General features: G+C 38.4%; 1 protein-coding gene across 1 annotated transcript; it reads right to left on the reverse strand.

Annotated features, from left to right (window-relative positions):
- Window positions 1–271: 271 nt before the first annotated feature.
- Window positions 272–16190, reverse strand: LOC5574387 (heterogeneous nuclear ribonucleoprotein U). Its single transcript, XM_021844415.1, has 10 exons — window positions 16057–16190; window positions 11197–11993; window positions 10981–11127; window positions 10722–10844; window positions 10522–10650; window positions 10283–10454; window positions 5055–5427; window positions 4918–4997; window positions 3024–3124; window positions 272–1042 (listed from the first exon to the last, which is right to left on the reverse strand). The coding sequence occupies exons 2-10, from the start codon at window positions 11887–11889 to the stop codon at window positions 923–925; spliced, it is 1938 nt and encodes a 645-aa protein (XP_021700107.1). The 5' UTR covers window positions 11890–11993; window positions 16057–16190; the 3' UTR covers window positions 272–922.
- Between the last annotated feature and the right edge of the window lie 98 nt (window positions 16191–16288).

Below are 16288 nucleotides of genomic sequence, written 5' to 3' on the forward strand. Positions count from 1 at the left end.
GTTTCCACATTTCAGTTGGTCGTTTTCTAACATGGCACTGTTGTGCAAAGAGGGGCAGTGTAGTTTTAAACAATAATTGTTCATTTTGTCTGTGAAGCTACCATGGCAAAGAGTGGGTTTGCATAAGAATTCGTATTGGTGTGGGTCAGTGGGCATTTTCGAAACCTAATAAAAAACAAGAACATTTTTTAGATATCAGTATGTTTTTATAATTATGACGCAATCAACGCTGTCCTTTTTGATCCTTATAAGTTAAATCTTTATTTGCCTATTTATATAACTATGTGTTTCTCTTAAATGCGTAGTCATAAAGTCAAACAAAAAAAGATGTAATAAAATAAGTAAACGAAATTTACAGGTGATAAACTACATGGTTCATGTAAAACAAACGATACGAGGATCAGAAGAGATAGCACAACTTATACTGTCAGTACATCATGGAAAAAAATATTCCAGCACACCCTCCTCAACTTAAATAATATAACACATTATCTTTATTGTGAATTGCTCTACCATGAATGAAATTCTCTTAACCAGCACTATGGTTACCTCAAAGAAATATTGAGCTTATTAACCTATGTTATATAAGAGCTAGATATCGTTATTCAGTTTTACAAATAATAGTCAAAGATTTCACATTCAAAAACTTCCTCGCACTACTATATCTCACTGTTAAAATGTGCCACGCATTTGAATTGTACTTGTTTTGTCTTATATTCAAGATAAAAGTATTCGTAGTTTTGCCAATATGTTACTTATGGTAGTTATGCAATGCATTGAACGGAATCAAATCATGCTTATAACAAACAAATGGTAGAGTATTAATCTTTTTATGAAGATAGTGCCGCTTGTGTGTGGATGTGTGAGAAAGTTGATAAAAAAAGTCACTTATAATTAGGGGGATTCCTGTTAAGTAACTCATTTACTTATTCTTGAACGACGATCCCGATCCTTGGAACTTTGAATGCTGATAGTTTCCGTAGCTGGGTTGCGACCAGTACTGTTGCTGAGAATTGCTGTCGCCGCTGCCGCCTCCTTGCTGCTGCAATAAGTTTTTGAGATTTGACTACAAAGACATTTAAGTAAACGCATTGAGAAACATGTACAATTATGGTAACATAACACACAAGAACTAAAACAATGTACAACAAGTAAATGATAAGAGTTTGTTAGTTGATAATAATAATAAGACCCGAAGTATTTTCTCTATAACTTTAAACAATTATTAAAACCGATCAGTTGTCAGGGAAAAACACCATAAAGCAAGCCGATATCGACTGGATGTCTCAAAAATAGTAACTTTAGATACCTAATGCCTAAAAAAGAGACCTTATAGAGACCAAACAGGAATCAAGAAATCAAATAGAAAACAGACAGGAAATAAGAGAGAGTAGTTTTCATATGGATTCATTCCTCAAAAAATCAGACCAGACATTAAGAATATTTTCAAGTTTTTTTTAAATTGCTTATGACATTACGACAGTACAGCTCGTTCTTCTTTTTCTTGGCATTACTCCCTCACAGTGACAGAGCCTGCTTCTCAGTTAGTGTTCAATGAGCACTTCCACAGTTTTAAACTGAGAGCTATCTTTGCAAAAGTTGCCATTTCCGCATTCGTATATCGGTGGCAGGTACGATTATACTCTAAGCACGGAAGTTAAGGAAATTTCCATTATGAAAAGATCCTGAACCGACCGGGAATCGAGCCCGGACACCTTTAGCATGGCTTTGCTTGCGCTGCGGACAATATTTTCTATATAAATTAAATCAGAAATAAACCCAGGTGTTCACCTAAAGTTTCATTTAGTTATTATTCCGAAGATTTCTTCAGGATTGAGTGGTTCTTTTTCGAACTTGCTTTCTTCCAAGAATTTCGTTCAAGATATCTCCAACTGTAATTTTTCAAACAATAACACCATATAATACTCGATTCCACCAAGAATTCATTCAAAAAATTCTCGAAAAAGCCCGAAGTCATCCAGGAATTTTTCGAATGATTCATCCATAAATTTACCTGGAGTTTCTTACGATTACATCCAGAGTTGTCGTTCAGGATTTCTTGGAAATTCGAACCAATAATTTTTGTAGAGTACCTTGCTCCAGAAATTCTTCCTAAAAATCAGAATTTATTGGAAAATATCCTGAAAAAAATCTATAAGGCATTTGCAATTCTGAAGTAATCTTTGATGAAACTTCTTTAGAAATTCCCGATGAACTCCTCCAAGGATGACTGAAAGAATCTCTGTTGAAAAACATATGTTGGAGGCCCAGATATCCGTAGCGATACACGTGCAGTTATCCAACAGAGACAAGCTATGTGTCGGTCGCAGGTTCGAATACCGCCGATCAAGGATATTTTCGCAAAGGAAATTTTCTCGACTTCCCAGAACATAGAGTATTTCCGTAACTGCCACACGATATACACATGCAAAAATGGTCAATTGACAAAGAAAGCCCTCAGTTAACCTTTCGGTTGTCGCGCGAATTTTTGTAAGGCGAGTAGTCGCGCGCTGTACTTTGTACAATACTTTCAAGATACTAACCACTTAGAAAGAATCTGCGCCAATAACGAATCAGAAACTTGGGTCACGGGTACCAATTTTCGACTTAATACTAGTTTGCATTTCTTTCTTGCTATTACAAACAAATCAATTGATTATGCACGACAACGGATTAAACTAAGCAGTGGGGGGAAATAAGCAATCCAAAGTATTTTCTCGTTAAATAAGTAGTAAACTCCGTCAAATCTCAAATCTGCTTTATTGATATCTACAATAAGATGATTTAAGGTTTATTTTTTCTCAACCCGATAGGTGAAAGAAACTAGCACTAGATCGAAAATTAGTACCTGATGAGTTCGGGCATGTCGCTGGATCGCGATAAGTCTTTTAAACATGTTGTACTGACGACACCAATCAAAATCAAACAAGCCTGCGATTCACTGAAAGAAACATACCAAAGTCATGTACACCGCATCGGCTTGTCTGATATTAGTTGCATGTAGAAAAGGAAATCATATTTACCTGCCACCACGAGTACCATTGCTGCGAATCATTTCCTTGGTTTCCTCCATAACTCCAGCAATTGGCATTCTGTTGATTCCAGGTAGAGCCGTTGTCGTATCCTGAAAAATAAGACGATGAACATAAAATATTAATCTCGGAATTATAGCATGTTCATGATGGATATGTAGATTGATTTCAATTTCCTTCAAGAAAGAGTTTTTGAATGTGCAGGAATAAGAATAGGAGTATATACAATACTCAAGGTGATCGAAAAGTGGGAGCAGCATTTCGATGAACATCTGAATGGTACTGAGAGCGCATATAATGGCAATGGGAACCAACGAACCAATGTAACCCATTTCCAGCACAGTTTCCCACATGGGTACACAAATCCACCTTGTTTTGATTTATGGAAGACACTTCTCGGATATAATCGACGTTACAACTTATCGTGGCACCGACATCGATTAGGGCGGCTTTCTAATTATAAAAAAGTACGCCAAAGGGTTTTCCTAGTGAATAGCATGCGTTACATGCCACGGTATAATCTGGCACGATTCAAACAGCTTTATGTAGCTACTAGTTAAGGCGAAGTAGGCCGTCATTGAAATTTGTACGCGTCGTTGATGATTGTTGCTAATTCATCTCGAGATTTCAAATCAAAGATATCAGTTGGTTTTGCACTGACACAGCTGAAAAAGTATCAGCATGCTTTATGCATGTTGGCGCGTGCAGTGATACTTTTTCAAGTCAATATAAACTAACAAGACTGAGTTTTATCACTTTGAAATGCATGCTGAAAAGTCATCATGACTGCCAAAACAAATGACGGGCTACTTAGCCTTAAGTCCTAAGCCTAGATGCAGCGTAGCGTTGCTGGGCGAGGGAGAACTGGTGAAAGTTGCGGGCTGCTCTAGAAGCGTTAAAGCAGCCATCAAACATTTAAGAACATATGCCGCGAGTCTAAATGTGTAAGTAAGGATGGATGTATCTTGAGGAACGAGCGTGAAGCGATTGAAAAGTGGCAGCAGCACTACGATAAACATCTGAATGGCGCGGCAAAAAAAAATGCCGGTGCATTTGCAGCAGGGAAATTCTGACGCGCATTATTGCCGGAAGTGCCTGCAAGACCCAGTGGATTGGTGAATTTCAGATTCTAACTAAGCGTATAGTATGCAAACCCTTTATAAGACCGGTAGTATTGTACGGGCACGAGACGTGGACACTACTTAAGAAGGACTCGCCAGTGTTAAGAGTTTATAAACTTCTTTTGCCTATGATCATGTTTGCGGTGTATATGAAAACAGCGTATGAAAAAAAAGTCGCTAAGAGTGGAAGGGTACGATGGGCGGCGTGTGTTGTAAGAATAACAGACAGCAATCCTGCAAAAATGATGTTTGCCTCGAATCCGGCAAGTACAAGACGAAGAGGAGCTAGGAGGAAGGAGCAAGACCTATAAAAACACGTGGGATGTTCAAAGAACTAAAGACAAACAGAGAATTTGAGGAACATTGTAACGTAGGTACGGTCCTGAAGACGTTGTAGTAGCAACAGTAAATAAAAGTGTTTCATGACAACTTGGTTAACCGCCTTAGTACATTGTCACTTTGAATTTACAGTCAACCCTCCATGAGTCGATATTGAAGGGACCATCGACTCATGGAACAGCAATGCTATGGAAAGCCGTTTGAGAGGACCATTATAGTAACCATGAAATTTGATTTTTAATATGGTTCCATGAGTCGATATCGAGTAATGGAACATCGACTCATGGAGATTCAACTGTATGACAAAAGGTCGAAAGGAAACAGGTCGCCATTTTTTTATGGGATAGCATAGTCGATATTCTTTTCTATTGCATTAGAAGAGATTGTATCAAATGGTACACTAAGTTGCTTAATCTATGCCTTACCTCTGTTGTAGTTGCCTCCATATCGTTGCGCCTGATTGTTCTGGTATCCTCCTCGGTTGTTATAACGGTTATCGTAGCGTCTGCAAGAGACATATATTAGTAAAAATTCATAAACAAACCGACATCTTTCACATTACCCACGTGTCCAATCACTGTTGCTGCCGTAGCGACCACCGGTGTAACCTCCTGCATTTGGCCTTCCATATCCGCCTCGGTAGTTTCTGTTCTGAGAATACTGTTGTGGGCTGTTGTATCGCTGCTGTTGTGGATTGTAGCCTCCTTGATGATACTGCTGAACACCACTGTAGCGTTTGTTGCCCTGGTTCCATCTCTGGTTGTTGTTTGCTCCTCGTCGTTGTGGCTGATTTCTGTTGACTCCTCCTCGCGGTAATGATTTTTGACCGGCTTCGTTGAGCGCTTTAGCTCGCTCGGCAGCCTTTTCTGCGTCCAAGTCCGTGTACGTAACTTCGGTGAACCAGTTCAATTCCTTGGGGGGAATATGGAAGTGTGCTGAAATGCAAAGTTCATTAGGATTTTTTTCGTACAAGTTTAAATTGTTGTATTGTTTTCCTCCGATGCATGATCGGTATTCTTCAAAATGCAAATCTTGTTCATGTTATTATACTAGGGGAAGACGGGGTAAGAGCGCCCGCCGGGGTAAAACGGACCACCTTCAGTTTGGCATGAAAACGGCGATTTTCTTGAAAGTTCACCAAGCACTTTGCATAAACACAAGATTTTTGACATTTCAAAGCATTCAGGGTGATACCAACATTATTTTTTTCATAACATATGTCAAAAACAAAGTTTTTGCTTGTAGATACTGAATTTGATCTAATTTTAACAGATGCTCACTTAAGGGTTTCGGAAGGGATTTTTTTGTCAAAAAATAACAAATTACCCGTCCATGCTTTAACATAAATGTGAAATATGCTACAGTGAAGTGAAAAATGAATTGTAAATTTTTAGCTTTGAAATAAGGCTCTACTTGTGAAAATTGCGCAAGCGGGGTAAAACCGACCACTGTTGATGGGGTAAGACCGCCACCCCTAATTTATACCAAATATAATGTATAAACCATTTTAAAAGTTATAACTACGTTGTACATTACTATTCAAGTTAAATAAAATCAATTTTGTGTAAAAATACAAACTAAATTCGCATATTTTTGAAAAATATGGGTGTCTTAAGGTAATGATAAGTATATATCTAAGTTTTTTGAATTAGTTAACTCTTAAAATGATTCAATATCCACTTTAATCAATGTAGAATTCATAAAACAATATACTTATGAGAATAACAAGGAACTGATATAATTTTTCGCAAAATTGTCAACGAAAATTGAGGTGGTCGCTTTTACCCCGTGGGTGGGCGGTTTTACCCCGTCGTCGTTAAAAATAATCGTGATAAGAAATCACTTTTTCAAGCTTCAAGCAATAAATAAATTTTTACAAATACAAAGCCTGTGATATTTTTTGCCCAAGGCTTCAAAAAAAGACATGCTGCATCGAAAAAGGATTCATTGATTCTTGATTTTGACATGTGAATAAAATTGCTTAGGCGGGCGGTCTTACCCCGTCTTCCCCTACAATATACAGAACCATACTGCGTATTTCAAGTACTCCCTGCTGTAACCGTTAAACAGAGAATTATGTCCAAATTAGTAAGCGGTCAAGGTTTCCGCCAAAATTAGGGGACCGGCGCAACTGGCCGACCCAGTGCAGCATATGAGACGATCTTCTTCTTCTTGAAATTTACGTCCTCACTGGAACAAAGCCTGCATCTCAGCGTAGTGTACTTATGAGCACTTCCACAGTTATTAACGTTCAACGCTCCGTCATCGTAATCATCGTCATCATTAAAACTTCAACAGCAGTTTTTCTTTTCAAAACTGAATTTTTTTCGACAAAATTGTGTTCACTGTTTTTCGATTGGAGAATAGAATATAGTGAACATATTTTCATGTGAACTTTCACGAATTTGAACGAAAAAACTGCTTTTGAATGATCCCAAATTGATGACGGATCCTGCCCCCTTAACTGAGAGCTTTCTTTGCCAAAGTTGCCATTTTCGCATTCGTATATTCGTATTTACGAAACGAACCCAGAAACCTTCAGCATGGCTTTGCTTTGTAGCCGCTAACTCTAAATACTCCGCTTAAGGGTAGGCTCCGATGAGGTGATGTACGGCCTAATAGAGGCCATAGATAACGATAGAGAGTATCTCTCAAAATTCAGGTGACAGTTATGCAACTCGACGTCATTAATGAGTTTGTTTATAGCAAAACCAATACAAATTGGCACAGGAAGTGCTTGGCGGCGGAATCGAAGTGAGTACAAAATTGGATGAGACCACCGATGCAGCGGAGGTGTCGGCTGCTCTTAATAACATCGATGTGACCGGAAGATGGACTTCCGCTTTACAATAGGCATCCATGTAGCAGCGATTAGGCTTCCGGTAGCAGATTAGGCTGATTGGAATGCCCGTTGGGCACAGTAATCTCTTTACTTCAAGTGCTTCGGGATGAACAGTAAATTGTGAAAATGCATTGACTCCGACAGAAATTAGCTGTGCAGAAGATGCGACGGCGGATTCCAAGGACAAACAATTATAAGTAATTCGCAAAGTGCCTGGCAGAGCCGATAACGCTTAATGGGTTTTAGAGAGACAAAGTTAGCTCTCAAAGAGGAAAATAAGAGCTTTTTTTTTTTGTTGGGGGATTGAAACTACTGCGTCCATTATTTAGAACTATTGTAGTAAAGAGAGCTTGTTTCGATAGCATCTGCTTGAGTGCCAACTCCCGTCCATGAGGGATGCCTGGTTTAGCTTTTACCGCCTTTACCAATACAGCGTGTGTCACTCTGGATGTGCAAAAAGTGTTCTACATCTGGTGGGCTATTGCGGAAACACTTCACCATCTTAGAGATTCGGTGCTGTTCAATGTTCAATTCTGGAACCGGTATTATAGAATGCAATTTGCCGTAACGTACTGAGGCTGATCGGATACGGGTGTTAGGGGATAGACGTTGTCTATGATAAGTACTGGGACTAGCCCACCATAAGACTGAGGTAGCGGTGGTCTACAACCGCAAGCCTACAACGCGTAGAGCACATACAAACAGACGTACCGTAAAATGGGGCGAATAGAAACACTCTCCGACATGTTTGAATGTGTACAACTTAAACCGTGTAGATAAAAACCATTTTTATTACTCTCAAATATGGGTCCCGTCTTCCTTACCAGATACCCCAATTGCCGTTAAAAAACAAAAATTATTTCGTACAAATATTTGTGAAAATGTTGTATGTTTCTATTCACCCCGCAATGGGGCGAATAGAAACACTGTTCAGTAAATATCAATATTTTCTTCACTTAAATGGAAAAATAAACATTTGTTCGAGTGCATATTAAAGAAATATCATAACGAATTCACCTAGTGAAGAAAAAAATGAAATTATTAAAAACAATTTCAATTTTTGATCATGTTGCAAACTGTCAAAAATGGCGGATGTTTCAAGCTATCAAAAATGGTTGAGATTTCAATATTTTCTTCTTATTTTGTTTAAGCAAAATGTAGCAAAATTTATGATTTGAAAATAGTCTGTCGATACTTTGTTACTATTGAACTAATGGAAAAAGTATATTTCAGTAGGTTTTTCAGGTTTATCTTCACATAATAGACGCATTTCTACCTGTAGGTCACTTTGTTTCTATTCGAGAGAGAGAACATGTACGCCAAATGCTAAAATCGGTGTGTTTGGCCTATGGGCCAACAGATGGCGGTAGTGTATAAACGTCAAACGCAAACAAAAACGATGCGAGCGCTGCGGGTGGTGGATTGACCACCTACAATATATTTGAATCGACCGTTAAAAAGGTCGTCGATGGGCAATTATGAGTGAGACGTCTGTTTGTCTCTGGCGTAGAGGTTGGCAGCAAGAATCCCTAAAGAGGGACCTATCGTCTAATACCCATGTGTCAGATTGGTATGAAAGAAATCGTGGGGAAATGAACTCCACGTTGTCCACGGACACGTTCCCAAACAATGTATTCCAGAAGAAATGTGGACATGCCGAGTACTGCAATGCGGTATCTACGACTGTTACTCAGATTATTCAGGGATTGCAGCGCCTATGGCATGCCGACCAATAGGCCGGTTAATCAGTCCGCCTCACAAAGGACTCACTGGCCACCCATGTAGTGGCCATGGCTGATTTCGACAAAGCGATGAACTTGGGCATGCTCAGGCTGATCGAAATGCCCGTTGAGCACAGTAGTCTCTTGAAGTTTGCTTCAAGTGCTTCGGGAAGAGCCGTGAATTCTCGAAAACTTATTCAAATAGTCTCAAGTCAGAAAAGTGAACACTTACTTTATCGATCCTACGTGTTTCGCAGGAGGAATTCTACACGTACCGCTCTGAACCAACTCGATTTTTCACTTTTAGAACATTTAATTTCCGGATTTACAAAACGACGAAAGCAAGATTTTCAACTTTCGCAACCTAACCACTACTTTCGCCGCCCCGCTGTATGGAGAGACAAAGTGACTTAACCACGAATCAAAACAAAACACTACTTGAGCCGATTTTACACTGGTAGAAAAACGTCGAAAGTAACTGAATGAAACGGCTTATCATTTTCTTATAATTATTGTTGTGGGATATAAAAGTAACTACCTAGTTTTTGAACGAGAGCTAAGTGTATGCAAAATTTGAGCGATGTACACGGCAAAAAAATGTTAAGAAGGTGATTCATTATAAAACAGTTTTAGAAGACAGGTTGTGATTTTTCCTAATTCATTTTCTCAAAACCGTATAAAAGTTACTTACGTCGATTTGAAAAAGTAATCGAGCATTGTGGAAATGCAGTGGCTCAGACAGAAATTCGCTGTGCGAAAAATGCGACGGTATAGGCCGAGGACAAGCGATTGTAAGCAAACCGCAGTGTCTATGTGCTGGCGGAGCAGATGACACATAATGGGTGCAGCATTTAGAGAGACAAAGTTAGCTCTTAAAGTGAAAATAAGAGTATGTTTCGATAGTATCTGCCAGAGTGGTAACTTAGGCTGCAGAGGATTAGTCCTACCGAGGCTGGTCCCCTGTAACAATGTTTAAGTCAACTAAAATAATTAACTTGTCGAGGCTACTTCTCTCAAAGTGCTATACTTTCCCGAAGGTTTAGGATAATGGTGCAGGCTCTATTGGGTTTATTTGCAAATTACCCTTCTCTAAAGAAGACAACCCCAAGTTGTTAAAAAGCATAAGGTTTTAATCTAGCCCAGGCCCTAGAAACAAATTGCATCTTCAAAATGGAGAAGTGATGATAGACACTGTGTGCAACATCTAATTATCTCAAATCGCTTTACCTTTCATCACGTTGAGGTGTGACTCGGGAACTTCGACGCCAAAAACTTCATTCTTCAATTTGATACGGCGCACGTGTTCTGCTTCGTCGGGAACAACGATGACGGCTTTTCGGGCTGCGAATTCGCCGAATCCACGTAGTTTACGCTTTTGCTCGGACGGGAAAACGTTAGTCTGGAATATCAAGGTGAGGTTAGTGTTATACAAGGTTCCATCGTAAACTGGTGAACTGTGGACATGCCTGATCAAATATGTAGTTCCGTCTTCGCTTGGAAGCGATATCGCTCAGTTTGTTCAAGCTTTTCGAAAGCTGATCCACAAGCCTCGACCACTTTTTCGTGTTTTGCGGTTTTCTTGGTTCGCCCGCAAGCTGTCAAAAGATATGAAAAGATGGATAAATAAAAGGATATCGCCAATGGACTAACAAGAGCCAATAATTACCTTCATTTGGTCCAGCAATGAGTGGACGCTCAACAATGTAATTTTCTTGTCCGCATTTTCCTTCAGATAGTTTGTAACCCAATGGGTTTTACCGCTGGCAGGCATTCCGATAAGGAATATGAGCTGAAAATTTTAAATAAAAAACAATAGATACAACAAACACTTTGTAACAATTGATCTGAAAATGTACAGCTTTTGACAATGAAATGAATAAAAGATCTAAAGTGTTTATATAACAGTACAAAACAGTAAGACACACCTCACAGTCTTTACGACTTTCAGGGCGACAAACTCCAAGCACTAGATTTTCTTTTGGAGATTGCGCTATGTAGATGTACTCTGGGTTGATAGTCAATATTTCTGGCTCAGTAGTTTCCTCTTCTTTCTGGTTTTCCTTGTCGTCATCCTGAGGATTAAATTATATCATATTATACTTTGATTATCTCTACCTTCTATCTAGTTCTGTTACACATACCTTTTCACCGTCTTTCTTTTCTGTCTCGGCTTCGGCAGCAACCTTATCGCCTTCCTCGGTTTTCTCTGCATCTGCTGGTTTCTCCGTTTCTGCAGGCTTCTCCGTTTCTGCAGGCTTCTCCGTTTCTGCAGGCTTCTCTGTCTCTGCTGTTTGTTCCGTTTCCGTTGTTTTCTCTGTTTCAGTTGGCTTAGTCTCACCCTCCTTCGATGGTTCAGCTGGTTTTTCAGATTTCTTTACATCTTTCTTGGCCTTTTTGGGTTTTGCTCTGTCATTGAGCAGACTTCGTTCCAATTGTCCAAAATTGACCTTGAAGGCAATGTTTCTGCTGCAGATATGTGGAAACATAGCCTTTCCCTCCAATTCAGCTTTCTCAAATTCGAAAGCAGTTCCTTGACTGACATTATTGACGGTGTACTCGATTTTGCACGGGCTAGACTCCAGATCCAGGTATACCCCGATAACGTCGTTCATCTTGTATTCCGTGCCGTACTCGGAAAACTTACTGTCCGTTCCTTTAGTAGCCGTGCTGGAATAGGCAAAGGAATGCTTGGCCTCGCCTAGCTGCAGACTTGTGTCCGCTGTTGACCATCCAACACGAAACTCGGAAGTTACAGGTTCTTCCGTAACTTTGCGCATTTCATTGGTCTTCGTCAAGATAACCTCAAATGCTACCTTTCCTTTTGTGACGCCCATATTAGCGCGCACGCCTGCCCACAGCAAGGCCAACGCACCATCAGAAATGGGCTTCGCAGTATCGAACGTTTTTGGATCTATCTCCAAATTCAAATCCGAATCAACTGTAATGAAAATGATGTATTGTCAAACAATTGTGTACATCATACAAGCTTTTGAATTGGCCTGAATACTAACAAAATGATCCACTACATCATAGGTTCCCAAACTTTTCGAATGCGCGACCCACCTTGGAGTTAAGCGTCTTTCTCGCGACCCACTAAGGGGAAATAAATGAGAAATGATTTTTTTAGGTAATTAGTTACTACGTCGCACATTTACCTAAGTAATCAAATAGCTTTTTTTTTATCTATTCTGCGTTCTAAAATAGTGCTATTATAGGGCTGATAGTCTTAACATTGAAAGATAATAGCCCTATAAGCCCAAGAAACGAATTAGTAGGTAAGTGATTACTTAGGTAGATTATTTCCAAAATTTCCAGTGAAATTACACCGAAATCTCAGTAGTTGAACGTTTTGTGAGAAATCACCGAATGGTCTTTTCAATTATCGAACAAAACCATTAAAAAAACTAGCAAATAACCATACCCGGGAATGAACTCTCGTCAGCTGGGATGTTACCCCTAACCTAGCATCCAATGCATGAAGGTAATGTAAAAAAATGTAGAAAAGAGGAGCTAAATGTATGCCAGAGCGGCTCAAACGGGTCAACTGGAATTTGGAGAAAATATTGCTGTCATAGAGCTGTTCGTCAGTATTTCAACCACATATTAAATGTTTGTCAAAAAAAAAACAAGAAACAAACAAATCTTCAGTAAATCTGTGAAATACTGGATTTTCTTACTAAAGTAATTGTTTTTTTTTCTTTTCTAAGTTTGCAGAAGAAGATTTGAGATTTTCAGAAGAAGTTTTCAAATTTGATTATTGTGCTTCATCAGATAATTGATCATTTTTAAAAGAGAAATAAATAAATTTGAAGAAGATTCATAGCAACTAATGCTTAAGCTTTAGATCCCCTTATTCAGAATAGTCTTGGCTGTTAGTGCCACGATCAATACCTGATCAATTATTAGAACAATTCGTTAGATTTCATATATGATAGGATAAGAACAACTTTTAAAAATCGGTTTTCAAAACTCGAGGAGACAATGAAAAAGCTGTAAAATGTAAGAAATTTGATATATTTTTCGCGACCCACCAGAGATCACCTCACGACCCCCAGAGGGTCGCGACCCACAGTTTGGGAAACTATGCACTACATGAAACAATGGAAAAGTTCTCTAACACTAATTCATGGCAGAAAATAAGAACTTTAGAGACCTCTTGCCAAACCAAACCAAATCGACCAAACAGGACTAATTAGATCAGAGTATAGAATTAGAACAGACATTTCTCTAAACGTATTTCTAAGACTGATTTAGGAAATTCCTCGTGACATTACAAGTAATACTGCTCGTAGTACTGTTTACTTGGTTTGTAATTTTCTGCAGTTCAAGAATTTCGTTTTGGATATCTGAACATGGCTTTTTCCAAGGATAATCACAAAAATGAACTCAGAGTTTCTATCAGAAATTCCTCCATAGATTGTTTTAGATATTTTTTTAGAAAAGTCTAAAGGATTTTTTTTTTGAAGATTCTTCCATCGATTTACCTAAGACATCCCTCAAAACTCCCATTCAAAACATCTTCCAAAATGCGATCAGAAACTTTTCCAGGGATTTCTTAGGATTTCCTACGAAATAATTCTTCAGGAATTCTTTGAGACTACAGGTAGGAATTTTTCCATGGATACCTTCAGAAATTCCTCCAGTAAGGGCCTACCCCGTTTGGCATAATGCCATATGTCATAATGCTGTTTGCCATACAGTCATTTGGCATAATCCCATTTAGCATAATTGTAAAAAATATTTAATTTGATCAATTTCCTTCCATTAAACAAAGGAGTATGGATAAACTGTTCGCGATCGTACACTCCGTTGTCAGTTATTGATAACACATACTTCTAATCTTAATTTTCCAAGGAAACCTACTGATATCCAATAAAGCTCTTTTGGAATTGCATCATAAATAGCTTTCGGGGCCATTATGTACGGAATATTAAAGCGCATTTTTCACAAAGATGTGTCTAACGGTTAAGATATGCCATGTTATTGAAAAAAATATTGTTTTTATATTACGCAGCTCATGGTCCCGGATATTACTGTACCACTGCAGTGTATTCCTTTTCAAATTATGCCAAACATCTGTTATGTCAAACGACTATTACAAACGGCCTACCCCGTTAATTATTAGATATATTTCTCAAGACAGTCTGCAAAAACAAAATCCAGACGTTCTCCTAGAATGTCTCCAGTGGAATGTCAAAAATAAAAAAGATGTTAGGTATATTTCTCGAAAACTTGTTCAAACAGTCTCAAAAGTGAACAAACTTACTTTATCGATCCTACGTGTTTTGCAGACGAAATTCCACACATTTCGCTCTTACCCAACTTTTAGAACGTTTAATTCCGGAATTACAAAACGGCGTAAGTAAGAATTTCAACTTTCGCAACCCAACCGCTACATTCACCGCTCCGTTGTATGGAGAGACAAAGTGACTTAACCACGAATCAAAACAAAACACTACTTTAGTCGATTTTACACTGATAGAAAACGACGAATGTAACTGAATTAAACGGCTTATTATTCTGTTATAATTATTTTTGTGCGAAATAATTGAAACTACCTAGTTTTTGAACGCAAGCTGATTGTATGCCAAATTTAAGCGATGTACACGGCGAAAAAGAGTTAAAAAGGTTATTCATTTTAAAACAGTTTTAGAAGACAGGTTGTGATTCTTCTTAATTAATTTTCTCAAAACCGTATGAAAGTTACTTACGTCGATTTGAAAAAGTAATCGAGATTTATAAAGTAATCTCTGACCTTGATCCATAAGAATCACTCAAAGAATTCATTGACTCTCGAGGAAGTTTCGGAAGATTTCCAAGATAAATTGCTGAAATAATTGAAAAAAGAATCAATCGAATCTCTGGATCATGTCACGCAGGATTTTCTGGAGGAAATCATTGAAAAACATCGGACGGAATCGCTAAAAAATGGTTTATCATTGGAGAATTTTCTGAAAAATTGCTGTAGTTGTAACTGATGTGTAATCTTAAAAGTAAAGTTTTCAATATTCCAAGAGGAATTTTTAAAGAAATTTATTGAGAAACGTTCGGAATAACTGCTGGAGTAATACTTTGATGAAGTGCCGGAAAAAGCATTAGAAAAAAAAATCGAGAGGAACTTATTGATGAATCACAGGCTGCATTTATTGAAGAGTTATTGGAAAAGTTCTCAACAGATTTTCTCGAATTCGAGGAATTTTTAGAGCAATTCATGGGAGTAATCAGGGATAAAATTGATTGTAGGGATTCTTGAAAAAATGCTTGAGAGTTTCTTCGAAAACTTTAGCGAATTCTCTTGCAAGAATCTCTGTAAGAATATTTGAAGATCTTTTAGAGTAACGGTTGAAGGATTAATGGTAAAATATCTGGAAAAAGTCCTAGTCTTTGGAAAAGTTCAAAGTAATTAATTGAGGTAGTAGCTTTGAAGTGCTCAAGGATTTTTTGGAGCAAATTAAAGAAAAATCACCGCCAGAATTTCTGAGCTGTAACGACAGGTATGAAAGCGAGTTACTAAACTTAAAAGACTGAGTGACTTTTTTTTTAAGATCATTTTACTCCTCCAGTCAAGCCCGTTAAAGGTGCTCTAAAAGGCTTAAGGTGAAGATGAATCGAAGCCAAACTTCAAAATTTCAAGAGCACGGATCTGGAGAACCGAACACCCATTTGAGCTGAAAACTTAATCGATTGGTCACCACCAGCTAGTGATCAATCGATTAAGTTTTCAGCCTGAACGGATGTTCGGTTTTCCAGATTTGTGCTATTGAAAATTTGAGGTTTGGCTTCGATCCATCTTCACCTTAATTATTTTACCCGGCCTTCAGATGGGGACCTGTAAAAAGATGAATAGGGCAAGCACAAGGCTTTTTACGCATACCCGTCACGCCATTTCAAACTCGCCCACGTACTATCTATAATCTTTTGATCAAATGTTGTGCTCAGGCATTTTATTTTAAATATGGTTGGTACCAATTAGTACCCAATTAACAATGGCTTTTACTTACACCAGCTGAGCAGAACTTTGCTGTTGTCGATCTCCGGCTCATTTTCCTCCGCTACGAATTCGATATCGGTTTGGGCCGGTTTAATACGAGGAGTTTTGCTGGGTGTTTCCTTCGTCGGTGACGAAGATTTGCGTTTTGCTGCTTTGGAGGCGTCTTCGGTAGTCTACATTAAAAATGAGGAACGATTAGGTACAAGTCGATGTCCACCAGTTCAAAGGCATATAACTTACTT

The sequence above is a fragment of the Aedes aegypti genome, chromosome 2 (genome assembly GCF_002204515.2).
Source record: "Aedes aegypti strain LVP_AGWG chromosome 2, AaegL5.0 Primary Assembly, whole genome shotgun sequence".
In the NCBI taxonomy this organism is placed as follows: Eukaryota; Metazoa; Arthropoda; class Insecta; order Diptera; family Culicidae; genus Aedes; species Aedes aegypti.

What these genes read in the sequence shown, in the direction of transcription:
- LOC5574387 (XM_021844415.1), bottom strand. Translation starts at nt 11,889, where the DNA reads ATGGGCGTCACAAAAGGAAAGGTAGCATTTGAGGTTATCTTGACGAAG. An exon ending in CATTGCTGGACCAAATGAAG is followed by an intron (nt 10,651 to 10,721) that starts GTAATTATTGGC and finishes ATCTTTTGACAG; the next exon opens with CTTGCGGGCGAACCAAGAAA. An exon ending in AATGGTACTCGTGGTGGCAG is followed by an intron (nt 1,043 to 3,023) that starts GTAAATATGATT and finishes AACTTATTGCAG; the next exon opens with CAGCAAGGAGGCGGCAGCGG.